The sequence below is a fragment of the Salminus brasiliensis genome, chromosome 1, assembly GCF_030463535.1.
Source record: "Salminus brasiliensis chromosome 1, fSalBra1.hap2, whole genome shotgun sequence".
Classification (NCBI taxonomy): Eukaryota; Metazoa; Chordata; class Actinopteri; order Characiformes; family Bryconidae; genus Salminus; species Salminus brasiliensis.
The window spans coordinates 26,709,733-26,727,252 of NC_132878.1; the positions used below are offsets into that span (position 1 = coordinate 26,709,733).

Consider the following 17,520-nt stretch of genomic DNA (forward strand, 5'->3'; position numbering starts at 1 on the left):
TACAAAATATTTTTATTTATTTCTTTTGATTTTTTTTTTTCTCTTTAATGGCCAAGCCCTGACTGTACAGTGTAGAGAAATATCCACTGGGGCAACACATGCACTGAAGCTGGAATGTGTGTCTTCTCAGTTCTAGAGCCTTCTACAGTACTTTGGCACACTCTAGAACGCACCCCTCCGTCCCGCCAATCAAAGCGGCGAATCCTAGGGAGGCCAAACGTCAGCTAATGTCTGAATTCATTGGACAAAATCAAGCTTTGGAAACGTTCAGAAATGGACCAATCAGACAAGAGTGGAGTCCTCTAGTGGACCAATAAGCGGCAATACAGTCAGAGCGCATCATGTTCTGACCAATGGGATGGCAAAAGACACTCAAAACAAAACAGTTCAATCGGTCAGTTCACACACACATGCACCATTTGTATCTGGGAGAATGACGGAGAGTGTGTGCGTACACACTTGTGCACGCCATCGTCAGTCTGTGCCGAAGTATCTCTGGCCAAAGTGTGTTGGCGCGACCGGGTGAACTTCAGTTGTCAGTATTGTGATGTCAGGAAACTCCTGAACAATGGACCTTGCACCTACACACACACACACACACACACACACACACACAGTTGAAATCATTTAAATACGCCCAGAGAATGTACCCAGAATAGTGCATATTGGAGCTGAACTGTCTGCAGGAACAGAGGCTGCAGTCTTATAGTAAATAGTGAAGGCTGCATAGTTGAAGGTAGTATATTCAGGTGTGTGTGTCTCACCATGTGGAGTAGAGAAAAGGCTAAGCAGTATGATGTGTTTGGCTTGAAGGCCGTGTTCCGTCAGCACCCTCACCGCCTCAATCACTGTGTTACCTGTACCTGATCACACACATTATGGAACAAAGAAAAAGACGCTTAGGAAATTAAGTTACTTTGACCTGAACACACAGACACTACTTATATTGACTGCCTGTCATTGTGCTACTGTTCTGTGAACACACACACACACACACACACACACACACACACACACACACACACACACACACACACACACACGAGTATACAAAAACATCTTTCACACAAACTCTTGAGATTACTTGACAACTCCACACAGTTTGGGGAATGTGTGTTATGAGTCAAGTCTAAACTGATCAACTACTAGGGGAGTTACAGTACCCTTATTCTCACTGAACCATCAGGCTATAGAGATTGTTTAGTTGCGTGCAGTCGTACAAAGAATAAACAGCATTATTTTATAGCCTATAGGTGTGCAAGGGTTGATGAATATCATGCAGAACCATATTTCACAAGCTCAGTATTCAAAGACCAGTTCGCAGCACTTTCACACCGCTGTGTTCACAGCACACAGCAATAGCCTAATAAGTGCATTGAGTGTTGCGCAGGGGACGAACGTTTAGCGTTGACTTGGGTCAGAAATACTTCTGTTTGTCTGCAGTGACTGATTATTTCCCCAGTAACACACCAGGGAACCTAATCCCGACAGTAAGAGTGATCAGATGCAGAGCAGCTGACTGACTCCTACTTAGTTTCTCAACAGCTTCGTAGTTTTAGGATAATGTTAAACAGTAGAGAGAGTGTTTCATGTGATGCTCGTTCTACCATTTAAAATACATCTTTAATTTGTGCTAAGAGGGAAAGGACTGAGATCACATTTAAGTTTAAACACGTTCAAGATTACTGAACTGTATTAATGTGTTCACACTAAGGATTAGAGCTGAATACAGTAAAGAAGGGTCCTTATTTATTTATTTCTTTAGTGGAAAAACAGCTGATGCAGGTGGGTCTTTGTGTATAAACGTTTGGAAATGGCTGTTAGCAAATTAGCAACAAGCCGTGCTGAGCTTAGCTCCACTTGAATGGTATATGAAATCTACCCCCACTGTATCGAACTCCCTGTGAGGTCCAAACCAGCAGCTCTCAGACCAGCAGTATGATTATTCTCAGCAAAGCACAACACCTTCTCACTCGTTAAATCCAGTACATGATTACATTAATAAAGATTACAGACAATTAAAATTGGTGGTGCATGACTGGCTACAACACGCTGATCACACGTGTTTGTTGGTATGAAACCTCTCTGATCTTGGTTGATGTTTGGGTTAACACTCACTTAGTATGGGATACATGAGCAGCACCTTCCTGCGACTGATGTCAGGGGGGAACTTGGCATAGTAAACTTTGGCTTTCTGTGTCTCCTCGTCACTCTGGATCAGAATCTTCCCAATGCGAATTGACCTACAACAATCCCTCAGACCTTGCTCCATAGCCTCACCTAAACATACATAAACACACACACACACACACGTTATAAAAAGTTAATGTTGTGTGCACAGCCAGAAAAAAAAACTACTTATTTTTGTGTAATAAATAAATAAATAAAATAAATAAATGAATAAATAAAAAGTCACTCCTGCCAATTCTGAAGGTAAATTCAATTTCACCAACAAATCAAATGACCTATTCAATAATGTAAGTGCACTCACCACTTCGCATAATGCTCACGCCACAGTTCCCCTTCTCAAACTTCACTCCCTCATACTTGTGACCTGAACAGTGAGCAGATGACAATAACAGGGCTTGGTGATATAAAAAGTTATAAAGATGTAAATTCAGGTTTAAGTACAACAGTAAAAGACAAGGATAGCAATTTTTGTAATATCATCATGTCAGAGATGATATTTTCATTGTGTCCCACTGAAAGTTGAGAAGGGTTTTCCCTTGTCCTAGAAAGTTGATATTTTGGAGATCAAACGTTTTTGAGTGACAGCTATAAATAAATTATATCTTGGTGCATGATCAATGGCAAGACCCCTAATATCTGATTTGATTATCAAAAGCGGTACAACCCTAGAATAACAATAAAGCTGGCCAGCCTTAATGCAACACCTTTGTAGCAGATCTCCTCATTTGTAACTTGCTGGGTACTTGGCCCTTCTATGTACCTCTGTACTCTGCATACATGCTGCCCCCCACTGGACCACAGTTGCAATACATTAGATATTTTTACACTATTACAGTGGCATAATGATTAGAAGGGCATTTGTAGGCAATTTTAGAAGGCTAAACAACAAATAGGTGATTTGTTAAATCAAATTAAAAAAAAAAAAAAGAGACACTGGTCGGAGTAGTCAGTGCAGGTTTAAGCTTACCTGTTGGCGTGGTTACGGTGCATTCACTGTAGGGAAGCTGATTGAGTCCCTCTTCAACCACTAGTCTTATCTGATTTGATACAAACAGCCAATCATCACCAAATATGCACCAACACATGAGCCAATTGTAAATTTGGGAATGCAGGGGTAAAAAACAACCAAAAAATACTTGCATCACTTACAAAACACTGTGTGTATGCAAGCCAGACTAGTGTACAAGAGGGTTCAGAGACTTCCAGAGACAAATCATGTTCTCTCTTGGTGCAAAACCTTTTTTTATTTCAGAATGAAAAGTATTATATATCAACATTTGCATGTCAGTACTATGAGTATTGCACTGTGCTTATGACAAGTGCTGGTTTATTAAACATTTACACAGATTTTCCCTAATACCTAATGTAGTTCCTTGTCTGAGGTTTTGTAGCTATGAGGCTAATGGAGCTAATCAATAACATAGGCTTATTTCTCCCCAATTAGCATGCTGCTAACTTCATGCTAACTGCTGGTTCTCCTTCAACAGTGTGGATGTGTTCTGTAATCTCTAACAGATTAGTTTTTTGTGGTCTTAGCATTTTGAATAACATGTGTAATGTCTGACTGACTGGATTGTTTGGGGTAAGATGGCAAAACGTTGTAATTAAAATCTTTCACTGAACCATTGGTTTAAATCCAAAACTCGCAAAGCCATTTAAAAACAGTTCTCCACCCCAATGACAAGAGCAGGATGTAGCTACAGAAGTGAAAGAGAGAAGAGGATCAGGCCTCATGACGAGGAGGGCTTTAGGACACTTATTTCACCTACAAGTGGCGAGGAAAAGGGCATGATAACTGTGAGGGCTGCGAGAGCAATGTGTGGTCAGTGCATAGATCTGAAGGGAACAAATGAACTGTATTGAATTTGAACTGATAGAACTGATAATCGCTTGTAATAAAATTCAATTCAAAAGTATACACTTGGTTTTGGACAAAGTTAAATTCTCAGACTACTTTAATAATATATGTCTGTTTTTAAAATAAATGAATAAATAAAAACTGTTGCGGTGGAACCCTGAGGTCCATGAGGAACTGTAATCAAATCATTGTGAGGCCATCTCAAAATCAAGCGAAGAAAGTGGTGGGTGGTAAATACCATTCATTGTAGAAACAATAATTACATCATGACCTCGAGTATGAAATATTGCATAATTAAAAACTGAAAATCACACTGGGTGAGAAACATTACTAAATCACTGGTCTGACAGCACATCGCCTCACATCAACCATTTAAAATAGGTTAAACTACTGTTTCTTTTAAATTGTATTTTAAAAACAAACAAACAAAAACACTGCATGTCCAAAAGTTTGCAGACACTTGCTCACCCAGTGCTTCTTCTGAAATCAAGAGAATAGAGAGTGCCCTCTTTTCCTGCAGTAACATCCCCTACTCTTCTGGGAAGGCTTTACACAACATGGAACCTTTGGTAGCATTCAGCTGTATGAGAGCATCAGTGAGGTCAGGTACTAATGTTGGATGATTAGTTCTGCCACTCCAACTCATCCCAAGATACTGCATGGAGCTCCTTCACTACAAAGAACACTCCAGGCTGAGGGGCACTATACCACTCTAGCCAACAGGCTTACCATTGGGCTTTGTTGTGTCCAGCTGCTCCAAAGCAGCTTGTACTGCTGGGCAATGCTTTTCTATGAAGATTATAAAAGCTGTGTATGTGTGTGTGTGTGTGCGCGTGCGTGTGGGCACCCTGGAGAAAGTGCCTGGGTTTGGACATACAGTGTATGCTTCCATAATCTAGCCAAGATATTATTAGCCAATATAAAGCAAGTCACAGGTTCTTACCAATCTGTCCGCACAAAACACAAAATCACCTCTACTTGTAGACCTGAGAGAGAGAGAGAGAATGTGACACTATTGTTGTTCTGACCAGCATAAGAACATGAAAAACTAGCCAGTAAACCAGTAAGGAGATGACACGATATTTACAAAACAACCCTGACACAGAAGAGCTGAATTTAAACAGGGCGTCTTATTACGCTTGGTGACTATAGACAGTTAATATTAGTTAGTATTACAGAAACGCTGATTAACACCAACGTTTTTCACATCTGAATGGACTGACATCAAAATTCATTTTACTCTTTAATGTAGAGCAAAGCTCATGTGTAACAGTTATCCTGTTTCATGGATTAATGTACTGTTTCTATTGCATCTTACCTTCAATTACCTTCATTACGTTAGTCTAAACTCTTATGTATTATGTAGAGCCTAAACTCTAATATTATTTACTTCTTTTATTTTATCTTATTTAGTTTTTTTTATTTCCTGTATTTTTCTGTTCATTTCTAATAAAATATTTTGTTAATTATTTTCCCCTTCTTATTTTCCCCTTATTTGGTTTGGTTTAATCATTTTTAGGTGATTCAGTTTAGCTTTTACTTATTTCATTTTAATAAAAGGTGGCTCACTGGCTGACTGATTGATGGATGAATTAAATGTATTTTTGAACCGACCATATATTAGAATTACTTTATAAATAGAATGGTTAATTGGTGATGATTAAATATTGGTGATGATTAGGTCAAAAAAAAGCAACTTTAGTGGCTGATATTGTAATAACTTGCTAGTTGTAATAATGTAAAATAATGTAAAACCATTTATACCAATTGTGTAATACTTTATTACAATACTGGAAATGTTTTTTAAGACTGATTAGGTAATACTCTGGTACACATGGGTTTTATATTTTAAGTGCAAAACTTTGTAGTATTTTTATGATTATAACATTTTGGGAAATTACTACAATATTTCTACAGTAACAAAAAAGAAGTAACAGGAATAATAATGAAAAAAAAAAAACATCACCTGCAATATCCAATGATATCAATTACCAGCTCAAGGCTACAGTCTAAGCCAAAAGGGTTCTTTAGTCTTTAGTGGAACCCTATTCGGTGCTATATAGAACCATCTACAAAAGGTGTTCCAGCAGTTTGAAGAACACTGTATTCATTTGGGAACATTCACTCCCTCAGAATTAATAATATTATCTTAGGGGCTGTATTTATAGTTTTGATTTCCGTGTTAATTTCAGAAAATGTAAACGTTTGTTGTAAGAATCACTGACAGAAATCACTGAAAGCACCATATTGCCATGACATGCCCATGATGAGTGTAGGTAATCTTCCTTTCACAACTGAAAACCCATAAAAACACAGGTCAAAAGGAGTAGAGGTACACCATCATGGGATGCTCTGTTGTATTTAGGCCCTGGTCAGTACTCCTACTCAGCAGCAGACTCGTATAAACGATGCTGCAGTTCTGATCAGTACGTGGTTCATCTGTGGACAGTGCATTGTCTTATACCCAAGACTCTTCTCTTCGGTCTGTCCTGCACTGCTCTAACAGCTACTAGGCTAACTAGACGGAAGCTACAGCTGCAGTGGACCGACAGCTGCTGCTCTGCTGCCGTGCTGTCACTCACTTGTCCCTGATGATGGTCTGGAGCTCTCGTATTTGGTCGTTTAAAGGCAGGAGTTTGAGCTGAGGACCGATCTGCCGCAGAACTTCGCTGGCGTGCTCGTGCTCGTGCTGGTGCTCGTGCAGGTGCTCTCCCCCGCTGGAGGAGAAGCGGACCTGCTTGGCCGCGTGCTCCTCCTGCTGCTGCTGCTGCCTGCCGCCGTTGACGCGCTCGTTCTCGTTCTGACACGGCATCCCGTTCTCGACACAGATCGTTTCCATAGGAACGCGACGAAACTTCGGTTAACCAAAGCGAGCGTGAGGATGAGGGTCGCGGGCGGCTATCCTGAGGGGGGCAGGTCGCTGTTCGAGCGGCTCTGGCGTTAGCTCTCCATTCCTCACCTACAACAGAGGCATGATCTCTAATCCATGACGTAGGCTTCCAGGAACAAAAACACACTAACGGGACGTGACGAAGTCCTCCCCCAGTCTGCAAGCTGATTGGATGAAAGAAACGTCAATCAGCGACGGAGCAGAAAAAGGGGTGGGGCAGCAGCGGCACTGGGCTAATGTTAACGGTCTAAACACACTGTCCATTTGTCCTAGTGTCACCAAACAGAAGAGGCAATGTTCACAGGGGTCATAATCTCAGCCTCCTTTATGCCATTTCTAAATATGTAGAGATAATGTAGGTAAATGTGAACAAATAGAACATTTTAATTCTAGGAAAAAGCCTAAACGTAAAAATTAGAAAAGGTAAATTACAATTAAAAAACAATCTAACCTACATCCACAGCATTTGACTAATGCCCTTATACAGGGTGACTTATCATGTTACACAGGTAGGTGAATGTAGGCTGTATTTGAAACGAAAACACATAGGTCATAGGTCCTGCCTATGCTTGCTTGCAGCCTATGCTGTCTCATAGGTCAGTAAGGCAGCATGAAGGCAGCTATACGTCATGACGTTTTCAGGGCACCAACAGCTACTGTCAGATGATGATGAGCCAATTTCTGGGCAGAAATGAAATATTAGGGGGAAATAGTAGTAAATAACCTGCATTTGTACAGGCTTGCATGCTTCCGCCTTGTTGCTTTTTCTCTCGAGACGAGCCGGCACTAACCTGGAGAATCATAGCTGTAGTTTTGGGAGTCTTCCACAAGTGGTGTAGCACAGTGTGCTTGCTAGGCCAGTACCAAAGCACAAACCCTATGCATTAGTTTAAAAAAACCAATGAAGTTTTTTTTTTTTATTAAGTGTATTAAAATGAGTTAATACTAATAGAAATAGGTTACTGCAACAAAACGTATTACATTCAATTAATATTATTAGTATCTTTTTACATACTTCCTGTCATGAAGTACAATTTCTATTGCTTTAGACTTGTATTCACCAATTTCCATAAAATAGAAACTTAATACTGCCTAATATTATGTTGCTCGCCCTTGCACCACTACAATAGACTCCACCAGAGGGGCTAGCCTTCCATGCCTGCGTTTATCAGTGAACCTGTCACCAGATCACCAGTTCTCCGTACTTGGATCATGTTTGGTAGGCACTGACCGCTGTATACCAGGACCGTCCCATAAGACTTTCTGTTTTAGAGATGCTGACCCAGGTGTCTAGCCGTCATGATTTGGTTATTGTCCAAGTGGCTCAGATACTTATACATAGAAATATACAGTTGTATATGTATATCTCACCCCTTGATGTATGCCATTGTGGTGCTATTGTAACGAGCTAATCAATGTAATAATTTCATCTGACATGCTGATTGATGTATATTTAAAATTACTTTTTAGCTGGTAATCATATGATTTTCCATCAAGCACTAAACAATCTTTTAAAAATAGGCCAAAAAAGTTATAATTTGACTTTTTCAGCTTAAATTGAGGCAGTATCATAGTTGTTTCCACTCATATAGTAACGCAGTTTAGCTTTGCACTGTTGTTATTGAGGATGAAGCGCACTCGCGCGTTGTTCGCTTGCGCGCATGCGCGGTGCGCTGCACCTGATCAACAGTGGGGCGCGTCCCCGCCGCCCGAGCGCGCGGCCGTGGCGTCCTGTGGGCGCGCGCTCTTTATGGCGAGTCTCAAAAGGAGAGAAGGAGGAGGGGGAGGAGGAGGAGGAGGAGGAGAGGGGGGTCCTCACGAGCGCGCTGTTGGTTGTCAGGGACGGGGTGCAGCTGGGAGAAAAACACACACATACACAGACACACACACACACACACATTACCCCCTCCCTCCCCCATCTCACCTCTGTCTCTCTTGCTCTCGCGCACACACGGCCGCAGGTTTAGGTACCGGAGCATCCGCGATGGCGCGCGCAGGATGCTCTCGCGCGGACCTTTGTGTGTTTCGTGCGAAATGAGGGATGAGATGGAGCGCTGAAGAGTGTGTGAGTGTGCGCGCGTGTGTGTGCGTGTGGTGTGTGTGGAGGGGTGGTGGTGGTTGTGGTGGAGGGGTTGGGGTGGGAGGGGGGTTGCTCCGGAGGCGCGAGGAGCGCGTCCACCCTGCCGCCGAAGAGGCAGTCCGGGCTCGCGCGAGAGAGCGCGAGAGAGGGAGAGAGAGAGAGAGGGAGAGAGAGAGAGGTGGGCAACATGCTAAGACTAAGAGCGCCGCACCGAGGAGGAAGGACCACCGAAACACTCTGCTAATAAAACGATAAAAGGAAAACAAACGGCGAGGAGAACGGGAGGTGAGTGTGTGTGTGTGTGTGTGTGTGTGTGTGCGGTACCGTGTACGTGTGCGCGCGCGCGTGCGTGCGTGAATGTGTGTGTGTGTGATGCGGCTAGCTGGGCCAGTGTGACGCGCGTCAAAGAGCTGCATTGGGTTGAGAAATGGGGGAGCTCGTGTCAGTTGTCATGATGAATCCATAATGGACAGGTGTGTGTGTGTGTGTGTCTATGTGTGTATGCGCGCGCATGTGTGTGAAAGAGAAATGCATAAAGGCAGCACGAGCGGTTATTAGCCCACCGAGAAAACAGCCTCGCGCTTATTGACGAAATACGCGAGCAAAGCCAAACACTGACGAGCCCAACATCAGGCTCTCTCTCTGTCACACAAACACTCACACACACGCGCGCATACACACACCACCACCCCCTTACACCGAGCCTGCATGCGCACACGAATAACAGCAGAGCGTCTCGTGCATTTTAATGTGTGTTATTATTGTGAGGGTCAGTCACAGCTAGCCTCGCTGCATCCGGCGAAATGGGGAGGGGGGATGTGTGTGTATGTGTGTGTGTGTGTGTGTGTGAGAGAGAGAGAGGATGCGTGGTGGGGCCTTCGTCAGGAAGAAAAAATCCTGAATCAAAACCTGTTACGTCTCTGCAAATAAAGGGAAAATCGAGCGCGTGCGTGTATTGGACGCAAAGGCCTGATGGCTGCTATTGGCTATTGGCTGTTTGTGTGGATTATTCTCAGTGAGGGAGCGTGTCTGACATGTTGCTGCTCAGCAAAATGCTGTATGTCCCAGTGTGTATGTGTGTGTGTTGGGGGGTGGGGGTACAGCTTAGGCAATCTGAACACTGGTGTGTCTTTGTTATTTTGAATGAATGATGATGACAATAATAATAATAATAATAATAATAATACAGGCTAATCTCTAACTTGTTTGTCAGTCAGTTGCTTTGTTAGTTAGCATAGGCCTGCAGCGAGAGAGTCCTCAGAATGGTGCAGTACGTAAACAGTAAAACTAACCCTGGCCTTTTCCCTCTCTCCCCTTAGTGAAGGAACACATTGCATTGTTATTTTGGGTTACCTTTCAATATGAAAAGAATATGAACCACCCAGCCCACTCTCCCTCCTTTGCTAATGTGCTACACTTGGCTCCTTTTTGAGTTCACCACCTTTCTGATACACTCTTAGCAAAGCAGGTTCATACAGCGTCTGTGATTTTTTGCAGTGGCAATGCAAACTTTAAAATGAGCCAAAAGAAACAAGATATGAGATTCACCACAACATCACTGCATTTCATAAAAGGCGTGTAACAGTTCAGTACAACAGGAAAAAAGCAACTAAACCCCCAAATGCATAAGGGTGGGTTTCTTTTCATTAAACAGGACAGTTACAATTTGTTCCCCCTATACTCTCAAAAATAAAGGTGCTACAAATGGTTGGAGTGATGCCATAGAAGAACTACTTTTGTCATAGAGATGTGTGAGTGTGAAGAAAAGGCCTTTAAAAGACCTTAAAACAACCTTGTCTTGATGTTAAGGTTCTTTATCAATTCAATGGTCACTATTTGGATCTCTATTACAGAAATGGTTCTTTATGGAACCAAACACGGTTCTTCTGTGGCATTGCTCAAAGAACCTTTTGTAGCACCTTTATTTTTTAGAGTGTATGAGGTAGTCGGTACAGCCTGTAGTGTGTTAAGCAGTCAAATGTAAACAATGAACACTGTTGCAAAGGGCATATTTTTATTTGATAAAATGCAAAAGACAATCTGTCACAATTGGTTACAAAGCTGAAAAAACTTCCTCTTATGTTATAAAAGTGCAGAATAAATAGAATAGAAAAAAAAGAAACTTCAGGGAGGAGTGTTTTGATTTGTTTCACTAAGGCTAAGCTCACACAGCAGGTCCAATTGGCCCAGATCTGATCTTATTTATCATATGTAACACAGGATCTGACATTCTCAGTTCCGATTTGGGCCGCTTTCATATGTGGTACTGAAATCCAATACATATCTGATACCTGGAAATTTAACTCTGAAGAGCCAGATCAGAATGCATGCGATTTTTACGCCAATCTAACTTGGCATTATTAATGAATGTGTGCTGAGGAGAAGGGAAAATAGACGACAGCAGTAAGGGAGACTTTTTTGTGGCGGGATAGCGAGGTAACAGACGGGGTGATGTCCAAACACGGCAACAGGAGGATGTGGCTGCAGCGTCAAAAGAAATGAAAGAGCTTAAAAACGAATTTCAAACCAAAGACATGCCCTTTTTACAGATAGCTTGAACACATTCTCGGTGATCAGCTCAGCTGTTAACCACTGGAACTCTATGAAAGCGCTTGTGATGCTGGTGCACTGCTCATTTGCGCGTGTGCGTCAATCCAGAAGCGTGAACTGTTCAGACAAATCATCGAATTTGGGCCACCTTACCTGCTGTAAAAAGCTCAAAGTCTTTAACGAAAAATACAGAGGAAAACACCCTCTCTGATTTGAGAGAAGCAGGCAGCTCTTTTGGCTCTTTTGTGTCATTTACACTAGGCATAGTCAGATGCCCATCAGCTTGAGCCAAGCTTAGCATGTCATGTTGCTTGTAACTTGCTAACAGCCTACAGCTTAAAGTTTCCAGGTGAAATTTGGTTCTGCACATGTTTTCTGTATGACTGCTTGCACTGAACCGTAGTGTAGGTACCATGGCGGTCCAGAAAGAATGATCCCTGCTTAGTGAATCAGCTACATCAAGTTTGGTTTTAGTGAGAACTGTAATCTGTGTCAAGGTTCTAGTGAATGAGGCTGTGAATCCAAGCTCTGTCTGCTTTCAGGAGTAGTTATTAGGAGCAGTCATATTTTTGTATTCATTAAAGTGTCTGTGGAATGTTTTTTTGTTGTTTTTTTACACACAAAAAGGGTTCTCTCGCTGCAGAACGTTGGAGAACCCTGTCTATATATTAATCAAAATGAGTTGTTGACTTTCCTTGTGTGAAACCCTGTAAAGTACCATATTGTCACCCTTGGAACAAAACCATGCAAGTGTTACAGTATTGCTATAAGTCAAAGAACCTTTTTTCAGTACTACAGGGAACCCGTTTCTTTAAAAGAAGATTATAGAGAAGAACTGTGTAGCTTCACACAGAGTGTAATTGCTAAAGTATTTCTCAAAGGTTCTTTACTAAAGGCAAAGATTTAGATGCTAAAACGGTTCTATTCTCTGGTTAAAAGGTTATTCAAATATAAAGTCTCTTGCAGATGATTCTCTGTAACACGCTTGATAAGAATGGGTTCTTAAGATAAGGCAGTGGTTCTATATAGCATCATGACAACCCAACGAACCATTGGAATGGTTAGAAGGTTATTTGGCAGTTGTTCTTCAAATACAAGGAAAATCTCATGTGTGCGTTTTTAGACAGGTTCAGCTATTATTAAAGCATCCCTTTTTGCAGTACAGGTCAAATCTGTTATGCTTAATGTGCAAGCTTGCATGCATACAAATGGTTCTACGTAAAATAATGACTGAAGAACGACTTTACACCCTTTTGTTCTGCTGGGCATTGATCCATCAGTCTGTGGAGTGGAACATTATCCTAAATGAGAGGCTTTTTATTTAGGGACTTTATTACTGTGTGTTTTTGTTGATGAAATAGAAAAGTTAAATGTGAACCAGTGCTAGTGTCCTTTTATTTCTTGTTCAAAACAAATGGACATCTGACATGCAGTCTATAAAAAACATTTGCCTTCACTAAAGAACCCCTGAAGAAGGCCTGTTTTAAAAGTGTAGTTACTCCAGATGGATGGATCGATACTTAAGTGTCAATACTTCCAATCCTGGCGTTCCCTTATGTGAATCAATCTTCACATGAAAATATCAATATTACAGCTTTTCGTTAAGCCGCAACAAACCACATCCATCTTTTATAAAACTGAACCGGCTTCTAATGCTGAAAAAAGATCATAACTTTCCCTTCCACCCTCTCCCTCTGCTTCATGCACACAGGCACATGATAATGTGGAATTACTTCCCTCCACTAAACAGTCACTTTGTATGGCAGTTTGTTTAAAGGGCTCACATCTTCTTATATTTTATCTCCCCTAAAGTCCACTTCCGACATTCATGTCAGTGTTTGTACAGAATTCATTTTTATATCACCTCACTTCATTCCTTAAAATCAAACAGGCTGTTTTTGTCCCTGTGCCTTTAAGGCTGATATATGTAAATGATCTCTAGTCTCATTGGCTGACCTATAATATAGCTGAGCTAAATCACTTCTTGTAACTTTAGCCTGGATAAACTGCTAAACACTAAGCAGGCGTTTATACCTGAGGTATAAGTCACAAGCAAGTCTTAACCCTCAAGTCCTCAAGCAGGTCCAGTGGAGTCCTTGTTATAAGTCATGCTAGATTAGTCAAGTCATTGCTCAGGTCAAGCAAGTAACTTCTAGTCATATGAAACATATGAAAACTAATGATCCATTCAGTTTTCCCAGTGTAAATATTTCATAAAAAGTCAAGTCCTAAAGCGCACAATACATGATTTTTAGCCCAGTTGAACCCCAATTTTGCTCTTCCGACAGGTTTTCCAATTGGAAACGATACTCCTGACCGGGAGGTAAATCGGAAGCGATTATTGCCTGGATAATCTGCTAGTGTGAGAGCAGCAATGAGTCAATCCAAGACCTTCTGATTGAGCTCTTGAGCTAATCGGTGGCCAATATTTTTGAACGTTTGATATATTTTTTTTAGAATTGAGACCATGAGCGACTCCTCTAGTGTGAGATGACCTGCAACACAAAAGTTGATCCACTTCCGCCAACAGCAGCCTATAGTTGAAAAATGGCAAAGAGAGCAAACACATTACTAGAAATGGAGTTTTGGGAAACACAAGTGTAGCCTACAACAAACAAAATGTCAAATCATAACAGGGCTTCTTGATCTTCTTGAACTTCTCTGAGTATATTAAACAGCCAGGTGCAGTTTTTTTTTCTAGTGTGTGTTGTTTAGATATAGGTGACCCAACATTAAGTGTGAGGTTTGCTTCAATTTTCAAATCTGTTAGGATTTTTTAAGTGATGTATATCCTATATACCAGGCTTAAGTCAGTTCTATTCAAGTCTTAAATACCAAGCCAAAAGTTGAGTCGAGTCTTTTATCAGGCAAGCAAGTCTCAAGTGCTTAAATCAGCTTGAGTCAAGTCATATGACTTGTCCCTTCAACTCTGGTATATATATATATATATATATATATATATATATATATATATATATATATATATATAAATGCAGCTGTTTCTGTGACATCACAAAAACAGTGAAACAGGTTGTTTTTGCAGCTTAGTTGCCTTGTTTGGACTGTATTGACTCGGGGGTTGTGAAACATGCATTTTAAAACTTTAGCAATGTTTACATACTACTGGTTATCACTGGGGGTCAAAAACTTTATTGTCATCACTATACTTTTTTTTGAGAAAACAGTTTTAGTAACAAGATTAGACAAAGGACAAAATGCCATCAGGTGATACAACTTCTGTACTGAACACATATACGAAAATACATTATATTATTATCCCTAATACTAATTTTGCTTGTTTCAGTATTGCTGTTGCCATAAAACAATTCATGAGAATATGATGTTCACCTAGTCTATGTGTAAACTGCTGCATGTAGGCTGTGGCTATTTGCTATTGCTGCATGTATGCTGTGGACCATTAAGGGGTTTAAATATCATTTCAATGTCCACATATCAAGGTCTTTTGCCTTTTGCATAATTTAAATAAAATATAAAAACATTTTTTTTTAATTAAATACAACTTAAGTTAGTCTTTGCATCATTATTTGTGCCATATCTTATTTTTCTCAAATTATTATTAGTATTTTTTTCTACCTGAAGTTAGTGTTTAGGACATATGAGGAAACAGCGACGATACATTAGGGATAGTAGCCTGGGCATTACTTGGTATTAGATGAGAAAGAAAATTTGTGGTATATCCCATTGCATAGTTTTACCCACTGCAGAAAAATTGTGGGCAAAATTGCAAAATACAGGTATTATTTAGATGTAGAAAGAGCTGCAAATTAAAAAATAGCCGTAGCTTCTTAAAGATGCAAGTGAAGGCAGCTTAAGCAGTTGTTCTCAACCCTGACAGTCTACATTTTACGGTCTGTGTAGTACTTTGAATTAGAACATTGTAGAAAATGTGTGAGACAAATACATTTGCTGTGCCTTGTTTTGCTTCATATTTTAAATATTTTAAGTCTTTATTTTAACACCTCCATTTAACAGCAGCGTCACAAATACAAAAAGAAAACAATATACAACATACACATGCCGTTTCCTAGTTTAATGAAGTATGTCCAACTGAACACAAGAGGGACGTAAGACAAAGCAGTCTGTTAGATCACACAGTCAGTATGTGCTAGTTATCTGTTTCTGAGATGGACAGGCTGTTCTGAACTGAAGGTGTGTCAGACCACGAGAGGCGTGTATGATCGTTTCTGAGTGTGGAGAGTTTTGTTGCACTAAATCACATACCATTGCAGGGTATGGCTGTGTCGATTTAAACAATTCAGAAACTGTGTTCCTGTGATGTTTCTTATGGTAATGTGTTAATGTGTCCATGTTCAATTTTTTTGAGCGTTTAATATAAAATTACAGAATTAGAAAGATCTGATGATCCAGCCACAATTTAACATGATCCAGTACAATATGTTGTAAAACAGTTTGATACAGTATGATTTGCTGTTACCTTCCCAGTGGAGGGATATCATTGAAGGTTTATTGCTGTGGCTTGAGATTTGCCCACTGTTTAAAAAGTGTTTTGTTTATAATCTGATCATTGATCAAAATGGCCTTTTTTCATCCCAGGGGTCAGTTTAGATGTAGCGCCTTTCCATCAATCAGTTTATCGATCTATTCATCCCTCCATCTACACCTATTCATTTCTCTGTTGTTCCACTTAATTGCTGTCCTGAGAAAACCCTGTGTATCCAATACGTCAGTTTTTCAGGAGCACAGAAAAAGATCCTGTGTATACCTGGTCACTTAATGCGCCTTGAGAATTATTTCTGGATAAGGCCCATTTGACCTACTGAGTCTAAATGCAAGTGGTTAAAATCTTATCTGGAAACAATCTAGATACTAGTCAGAAGTCAAAGTAGTTTAAACTTTGATCTGAATTCTAGAGCATTTTTATTACTTGGGGATTAATGATACCCCTAAAAAGATAATTGTATCCAGTAGGTGCCTAATCTAGAGGTGGGAGATAGGAGGAGTGCAGTGATGGCATAACCATGCCGGAGTGCATTGTTGTTTACGCCTGTTGTTTGTCATGGCCAATTTTCTACGATGCAGATTCTCACGTTTTTGCAAGTATTTTAGCACAGTATACTGATGTATAACAGCTGTGTATATCATCTCGGACCATGGCTATACCTGTCCGTTAGTATAGTGTTAGTATCCACATCAAACCCTACTGAGTAAGTTTCAAACAGACTTGTTTAAGTGTAATTCCAACATTAGTATACTACATCTAAAAAGTGGCCTCCTTGACATGATTTGAGACGAGTGTGATTCATGCATGCAAATTAAGCGTTTACTAACAGATGAATTATGGCTTTTGCAGCCTTAGTAACCATTTGGCCCTGCAGTGGAAAAAAAGGCCAAAGTGTCTCATATTCTTATGCTTGCCCATTTTTTAGCACATTATTGTGCTTTTAGCACATTACCTTTAAGAATGCATTGCTCATTTGCTGCCTAATTGCCCAAGGTGCCATTGTAACCAGACAGTCAATATTAAAACCACTTGTCAGTGGTTTTAATCTTATGGCTGATTGGTGTAACAGTCCTGCAGTTTAAACAGTGTTTTATGGTGGAATTAAACTGACCACTGAATTAAAGTGGCTGTAGACAGCGGGCGGCCATTGCAGAGACTTGCACACATCAAGTGTATTTACTCAGTTCCACCTGAGATCTCAGGGTGAGAGACGTGATGTAATGTCCACACAGTGCAACGTCCGGGCCATAAGCAATATCAACTTTCAGGAATATATATTCCCAAGTGAAAGTGCACATCCCACCACAACACAGATGCTAAAAACAGGGAATTGTATGTTTTGACCTTTCTTGTGGAAAAAAGAAACATCCCAGTTTTAAAGGCCAGAGGCAGGTAGTGACCTCATAGGTCTCCATTATCCACAGGAAGTCACATGATGTAAGAGGCAGCCACAATAACAGGCAAAGCAT

At 40.6% G+C, this 17,520-nt stretch overlaps 2 protein-coding genes across 2 annotated transcripts in view; one reads left to right on the top strand and one right to left on the bottom strand.

The window, feature by feature from the left end:
• Positions 1–2: 2 nt before the first annotated feature.
• Positions 3–9,077, bottom strand: uprt (uracil phosphoribosyltransferase (FUR1) homolog (S. cerevisiae)). The gene is made up of 8 exons (XM_072676598.1): positions 8,863–9,077; positions 6,631–7,102; positions 4,992–5,034; positions 3,158–3,227; positions 2,492–2,554; positions 2,119–2,280; positions 765–863; positions 3–581 (listed from the first exon to the last, which is right to left on the bottom strand). Exons 2-8 carry the CDS (start codon positions 6,885–6,887, stop codon positions 475–477), a joined length of 801 nt encoding a protein of 266 aa, XP_072532699.1. The 5' UTR covers positions 6,888–7,102; positions 8,863–9,077; the 3' UTR covers positions 3–474.
• nexmifa (neurite extension and migration factor a) overlaps positions 9,059–17,520 on the top strand; it is a 20,866-nt gene continuing 12,404 nt past the window's right edge. Inside the window, exon 1 of the mRNA XM_072676600.1 lies at positions 9,059–9,303. The gene's annotated coding sequence lies outside the window, so the exon portion shown is untranslated. The remainder of the gene's footprint in view (positions 9,304–17,520) is intronic.